The sequence below is a fragment of the Fistularia commersonii genome, chromosome 20, assembly GCF_037954325.1.
Source record: "Fistularia commersonii isolate RoL2024-O1a breed Wild chromosome 20, RoL_Fcom_v1.0, whole genome shotgun sequence".
NCBI lineage: Eukaryota > Metazoa > Chordata > Actinopteri > Syngnathiformes > Fistulariidae > Fistularia > Fistularia commersonii.
In genome coordinates, this window is record NC_141303.1 from 13,268,700 (window position 1) to 13,276,575 (window position 7,876).

General features: G+C 37.7%; 1 protein-coding gene across 1 annotated transcript; it reads left to right on the plus strand.

The window, feature by feature from the left end:
• The first annotated feature begins 2,021 nt into the window (after positions 1–2,021).
• On the plus strand, positions 2,022–5,656 carry abracl (ABRA C-terminal like). The gene is made up of 3 exons (XM_086167457.1): positions 2,022–2,108; positions 2,831–2,896; positions 3,803–5,656. The coding sequence occupies exons 2-3, from the start codon at positions 2,836–2,838 to the stop codon at positions 3,979–3,981; spliced, it is 240 nt and encodes a 79-aa protein (XP_086023583.1). The 5' UTR covers positions 2,022–2,108; positions 2,831–2,835; the 3' UTR covers positions 3,982–5,656.
• The last annotated feature ends 2,220 nt before the right edge of the window (positions 5,657–7,876 follow it).

Genomic DNA, 7,876 nt, shown 5'->3' on the forward strand with positions numbered 1-7,876 from the left:
ACAGTTTTGCTGTCTCATGTGTATCAACTGTTGAATTTGTCTAAGTATCAATCAACAGACCATTATTAACCTCCCATTTTGACGCGATAAGTAAGTCGCAACTGTGGAAAAAGAAGCATTACAATTAACTACCTGAGGTAAAGGCCAAATGTGAAATTCAGCAGTACCAACAAGTAGGAAATAACAGCATGAACAATACAAATATTAAAGCGATAAGACGTTTAAACCGATGAACAATTTTATATGTGTCGGGAATGATTAATAAGAATGCACACATACAGAATGTGCACCGTTACAGATTGTGGAAGACAGTTTACAGGTGTGGATTTACAACTGAACATCTGGTCTGTGATTAAAATAAAAGTAAGACCAGGGGAGGATAAATGATGACATCAAAGTCTACTTGTCTCAAAAATTTGGTAACAAAAGTACACATGCAGTAACACGGTCTCCCAAGACATCCTTTACGATTATAGTTTTTTTGAACTGGCCGAACTTATCGTGCAGGCCTAAAGTGAATTAATTTAAAAATGGTGTAGTAAAGACTTTCACAGAGGTACTTTGCCTCATGCCAAAATTTGATTTTTCATTATTTTTTTTATCTTTGTTATTGTTTCTTTTTTTTAAAAAAAATGTGGTTTAAAAGTCCTGCTTTTGTTTTGAATTGAAGCTCCATTAATATCCGGTCTCATCGCGGGTAATTTGGGAGGATTTCACGTCTCGTGATGTCACTAGTGTTCAGTCCGAGTCGATGGGAGCTTAGTTGGTCTGTCGGGACCCGGATAATTGATTTCAAAATAAAAGATGCTCAGGCGACTGGTAGAAGGGGGCGGGGGACTTATCTCAGACAATATACAGCATTTTGGGCATTTCACATATTCTTAGTGGCTGTGAATCTCGATCTCACATCTTACAGGATTTGCTGACTCAGTTTTATTTTCATATGACTACATAATATTTCCCCCTGAATGTGTTTTAATACCAGAGAATGGCAAAGCCAGTCAAATAATATCAATCATATTGTTAAATTTCAATTATTTAGATCCATATATTGACAAACTAGACCAAAATAAGTTTTGGTTGATATTTTACAGGTTAGTCTTATGCAAATTTGTCTTGGCGTCATGATAATAGGTGATTCTAAGTCCCTAAAAGTTTTTTCTTGCTTTTCAACGATGCAATATCTTCTGACTCGTAACAGCAATGTCACCATAATTTTAACCAAACAAATGCAGTGCTCCCATATTTTTTTAATCAAACATATAATATCCACATGATTAAAAGGACATTTTTGAAACACATCTTTCAAATATTATGATGATGACTGCATTTATTTTTGTAAGCAAACAGTTCAGGGAAGACTGTTGAAATGACAGTAGGAAAATCATGAAGTTGCATTGGCTGATGGAGGAAGAGAGGGCGAAGGGAAATGACAGGAAAATAAGAGGTCAGCAGGAAAGCAATGAGGGCAGATGAAATACGATATTGATGACTGTTGTTATTGTTGATAATATTGTTGAGCTTTGATGAAAATTGTTAATAATAAAAAGTGGGCCTGTAGTCTTCTACTATGGTATATCTACAATCACAGCGATGCGGGGAACTGTATAAAATAGGTTGAGTGCATTCTATATGACACTAATGTTGTTCCGGTACAGAAATCCTTCGGGCTGTAGCTTAATGCATGTGTTTTGCTCATTGTAAGAGCAGTAGAAGGGAGTATTTGTTCGGAGATCCTGACAAGAGACATGAGACATCTTCCACCGCCAGAATCCCATATATGGTAGTGACGTGAAAGCGTCGAATTGAATAATAAAGTCAGATGAGCTTAGTGATGCCTTCAAAAAAATCTGGAAATTTGAGTTAACTGCTAAACAATCAATAATGATTTGAGAGAAAATACTTGAGAAAGTTAAATAAATAATCAATTGTCTATTCCCTTCTATATACCACTTATTTACAAGCCATTGCAACATGGGAGAACTACGTCTACATCAGTGTAGCGGTAATATCTGAGCTGACATTGAACGTAGCACTCATCGCTACCGGTGCCGGATATCACAGAGCTTTCCTTCACGTCGGCTTCTGGCAAGAATTTGGGGCAAACGGTAAGAATATCATGAATTGAAAAATAAAATATTTGAACTAGATATGTATTTAACTATAAACCCGGCGTAAGTTGCTTCCGTTTAGTTCGTCCGAGAGGAACCCGAGCATACCCAGTCTTTCGAGTTTTGCCGGGCGAGCCTCCCGTTGTCCGCCGTATGTATGCTTTTCTTCTGGAAAGTCGTAGTAAACGCGGCCTAATTTCGAAATTTGAAACCCTACGAGCGAATGACCTTATCAATATTAACGGATAATTTCATATAAGCAATATCGCTATAAGCGTTATAGGCTAGCAGGTAGTGCTAACCAACCCGCTTCCGCATTGAGAGGGCAGTCAGAGCCCCGTCGTGCCGCGGCTTGTTTCCGTATCTCGTCACTTTGACGTGTGTCGGTCGATCCTGTCGCAATAATTCACCTGAGGGACAAAGGTGCCTTGTCAACGCTTGGATTTTTTTTAATTTAACACCTGCCTACTCCGCAACACTAACTAGTTGAGTGCTGAATACCATTTAGAACTCGAAAGAATATTCAAACTGCATTATACACTACACCAGTTAGTTCTGACATCAGTTCTGCATCCCCTTTCTGTGATGGAGAGGTGCTTAAATTTCCCCCATATGTTCAAGGACCCATATCAGCATATGAAAAAGTCAGATATATCAATGGTGGTGAGGTTGAGGGAATGTTAATTGTGTTGTGTGTTTTTTTTTTTTACTATCCCTAGCAACTATGAACGTTGATCACGAAATAGATTTGCTGGTGGAGGAGATCGAACGACTTGGCAGCAAAAGTGAGTGCAGGCCCTAATTCTGTCTTGGAGAATTGTACCATTGATCCATCGGCTGTATGGAGGCCAGCTCATTCCTTCGGTTCAACCGAAGCATAAACTTGAGAGCATGTGATGTTGATCAGTATTTCAAGGTCACGCCTTAAATATTCGAAACGCTGCCACTCGCAAGCTTGCAAATATCTTAGTCAACGCTTCCCTGCCGCAGATATATAGTGTATGTGTCCAGCCTTTCTCCAGACCGAAGTCAGGCATCAAAGCGGATTAAAAAATGAACCCCTCACTCCTCTACATTTTAACGATTGTGAAAATGCAACAACTAAATTGGCAGTAAGTCACCTTGAAAACTTCATCCTCAAACTCATTGAGAATGGTCTTCAAAATAGCAAGACATCAAAACAAAAAAGCTTGACACCAAACACCAAAAAGAGTATAAGCAAATTCATTGGTTTGGATTGGACATTAGTGATAAATTGCCTTTTAAAAATACTGCTATCCTATCAACAAATTAAACAAAATGAGCATCCAGGAGAGAAAATTGTATGTTAATATTGCTCAAAAGGTTGCATCAGTGTGGGATTTCCTCCCTATAAATCAAAGCTGGATTGCAACAATGCACCTCTAAATTAAAATTTTACTACTGTGGGATGATTTAAAGGAATATTCTATTCTAACAAAGGCCCTGGAGACACTTAAATGTTCTGTTTGTGTTGTGTCTCCGCAACACCTAGGATTTTTTTATACCTTCATATATATATTTTCGGGCAAAACCTGTTTAAACATTTCAGGAGGTATTAGTAGATGTTAAGATTTCCATAACAACAATTTGAGTTTGTGCATTTTATTTTGAAAGTTACTTATTTGTTTGTTCCTGCCTCCCTCACTGCATGCTCGCTCTTTACTTGGCAGATGCTGACGGTAAAATGAGCGTAAAGTTCAAGGTGCTGTTTGATGACGACCGCTGCGCCAATATCTTTGAGGCCCTGGTGGGTACCCTGAGGGCCGCCAAAAAGAGGAATGTGATTCATTTTCAGGGCGAGTTGCTGCTGCAGGGAGTCCACGACAACGTGGATATCGTCCTACTCTGAGAGCGAGGCAGCTGCTCGGACCGACTGTAGGTCTGGCTGTATCCTATCGGATGCCAAGGTCCCAGCTGCTGTCGCCACCCTCACCTTCATTCAATTTCACTGTGCCATGCAAAACCAAATGCAGCATGTGGGAGCATTTTCAAGGACCACGGCCACTTCTCCTAATTTCTGACTAAGACATGTCCACACTCTCTCAGGTGCTGTCAAAACTCTTTTGATACGATTTTTTAAGACCATACATACACAAAAAAAAAGACCAAAATTCAGTTTAGTTTCATAGATTCAATAGGCTTTCAATTTCATTAAAAGCACAGTATGGAGTTACGCAATCAAATGCCTCTTAAGACCAGGTTGCGTCTGCAAACGATGACAAGATCAGTTTATGGTGAACTTTGCCGTGCAAGTCTGTCTCAATGATCCTGACTTCTTGAGGAGATGTAACATCAAGGACAAGTGTCAGTTAACTTCTCTGTTAAAAATAAATAAAAGAAAACCTTAAGGCAAGGGGTGGAGGAGTTCCAGATAGCTGTGCAACTTGTGTCAGCAATGCTCAAACTTTAACTTTGAGCATTCCAAACAACAAACTGGTTTGCTGACAGTTTGCAAGCTCTTTTTTGTTTCAGGTCACCCCAATCATTATGTAATGATACAATATGCAGTTTTGCATACATCATTTTTGGATAAGTCATTACATCATTACAGAGAAGTTAAGAACCATCACGACTGACCAGCGCAAGCATGTGTCCCGTAACCAGCCGGTGTTTGTCAGGAATGCAGACCCATTTCCTCGATCTGTGCAAATGAAATTCTGTTATGGCCAGGACGTCGAGTCTTTCAGTTATTTCACTTAACAATGTCAACCATTAATCTGGGCCTCACAAACATATCTTTGGATTTTGACTGGATATAGGCTCTGTATTCATTTACTGCAGAAATTAAGCCTGAAAACTTTGTGCTTGGTTGACAAACTTTTTTTTTTTAGTTTTTTTTTTTTCTTCAAACATCATGAGCAACAGTAGAGAACACAGCGTAACTAATATGTTAGCCTGCAGCATTAAACAGCTAATGATAAATTTAACATGGGTTTACCCGACAACCACACTGATGTGTTGAGATCCTAGTATAAATGTGCCAAATTCTGTTTTAAAGTGTTATTGGCATCTATTGATATGTCAGTTGCAGCCTTCATGAATGGATTAAAACTTCGCCTAAGTTTTCAACAAGAAACTCTGCGTGATGTGCAGTTAATTATGCTTTTTTTCCACCTCTGACCTTTAACTATTCACCATTTTTAGAGCCTATGTACTGTAATGACATAGATGATGTAATAGGACTATACTAACATTCCTTTCAGAATCAAAAAGTAATCATATCTGGACGTTGCACATTTTTCCAGCCATCTCGGTGCAAGCGTTTTTTTTGTTTGTTTTTATTTGTTTTTATGCTATCTTTTCTTCAATCAGCTCTGACCTGAACTGTCTTTGCTAAATTTACTCCAAAACCTGTCTGTGTAATAACCCAGAAGAAAGATTTGTAAAGAGAATGACAAATGGATATCATGTGCAATTTTTTTGTGTTTGTCTATTGTAAACAGGGTGATTGGTGTCATATGTAATGTCTCTCAGGACCAAATCATTTCAATCCAAATTTAATAAATGTTCTGCGGCTTAAATTAGATGGTTGAGTTGGGATAACCTGGCGTTCTTTTTTATTCTTCTTTTGCTTTCTGTCTGTCAAAGCCCAGTTTTGCAGGTATCTTACTGTTTGCATTCTCAATAATCTTGGAGACCCCAAGTGGTCATAATCAGTGAAGCAAATGAGACATTCGTCAATAACTGTAGATACATGAACACAAATGTGTAATACAAAAGAAACAACACATCATCATGACTGGTAGAAAATATATGCATTAACATAACATGAATCAAAAAATGTGAACTCAAAACCTCAATAGAAAATTTTGAAATTTTGAAAATTGAATTCAAAGTTTCCATAAGGTTGTAAAATCATGTCAGTGAGAGGATCAACCTCAGTGCCACAAGAGAATCCATCAGCTCTATGTAAGAATATGACTGTTCTCTTCTTATTTCAAATATCTAGCCATTAATAATGCTTTACTGACATATCTGACCAATGGATGGTACCAATGAATTGAACAGCGGATCTGTTTTCAAGATGGCACGAAACTGAAGCTAAAACGTTGATGACCTTAAGACCATTGCAAATCTGAAAGCATAAAAGCATAGCCTGGAAAAGTCACATGATATGGAGTAAGCAAGACTGTGTGTCTCAGGAGGACACACACCGCCCAAAAAAAGGAAGTGTGGATATGTTTTAAAGATCTGCAGACACGTGTTTCTTGCATGGCTGTCATTTTTCTCCAGTCTGAGTTGTTTTTTTTTTTTTCTGTAAACAAATGGATAGTTCACGTCCGCCTCCAACAGGAGGAGACAGTGATTGTCAGCTCCTGGGAGAAATGAAACCTCTGCGCTTGGTGTTGAGGTCTTCATCGTCAGGAACACATTCCTGCACTCTGAGAAATAAAACATTTTCATTGGGATCACTGAGCCTGCTTTATTTTTTGTTTACGTTGACTAAAAAACATGGAACCAACAGTTTTAGGAGATTTTTTTTATGAAAACTGTCAAGAGATCAAGATTTTCAATTGAGTTTATGATCATTTCACATTTTTTAATATATTCGTTTAATTCGGGAGGGTTTGCCAGAAAAACTGAAAATAGCCAGAAACTACTTCTGCAAGATAAAAAGAAAAATTAACTTTATAAAACAATTAAATTTACACAATGATACTTATAATGCTTTGGGTTTGTTTTCTTTTACCTCATTTTTTAAGTTTTTCCCTACATCAATGACAGGTGCATATACCGCATATAATTAGATGACACCATCATGTCATGATGTGAAATCATGATGTGAAATAACAAAAATATTGGGGTAAGTAAAAAAAAAAAAAGGGGGGGGGGCGAAAAATTATAAAGAAAAAACAAACAAAAAAATCCACTCCACATAATCTTAAAGGATATGATGCTTATGTCCAGTGCCAGTCAAAAACTGTTTGAGTCAAACCTTATCGTATTAGAGACGTGGCAGGAACCCATCGTTTAGTAAAGATAGGCTTCTGAAGTCTTAATAAATATATAATTTGCTCCATCTGGTAAATGCCCCATACTTTTTGGATCCATTTATTATATGTGGGGGGATCCGGTTTTAACAGCCTGATAATTATGGCTTTTAATGCTGCCGTGAGCAATATGTTTAGGAGGTATTTTTCATCCTTTCTGTCTATACCCATGGTGGTTGCTCCTAATAATGCAGTTGTCGGACTTTGTGGAATGTCCCTTTTTTATTTCCTTTTTTCCTTTAAATTCGAGTTGTAATCGTTGATCTTTTGGAAAAACTATGTCAAAATTGAATTATTGAAACATGACATGATTTCGGGATCCTGTGTTTTCCAAAAGGGGTTTGATTATGGAAATTTAACCCCAACAGCAAAAAAGGTGTAAGTAACCGTCACATTCTTATTTCTTAAACTGACTTAACATGAAAAATTATATTTTCCCAAGAGCATAAGCCCAATTATAATCTGTCTGCGGCAGTGCACCATCTTCCTCACCGAGCATTTAGAATATTTCAAATAAAAATAAAAAACGGTCTCTCTCATTGAAATGTGATGCAAGATTTCCTCCCTACATTGAACGCCGCATTCCCTGATGCCTTCAGGTACTGTGGGAAAACATCCACCAAAACAATGTGAAGCGGCCCAGACCAGTGTTGTGATGCTGTATTTAATTTTCCTTTCTTTTTAAATGACATGATCTATTCTCATTTTCATGGGATTAAAAAAAACTTCAATCCCCCCGTTTCATTTTACTCA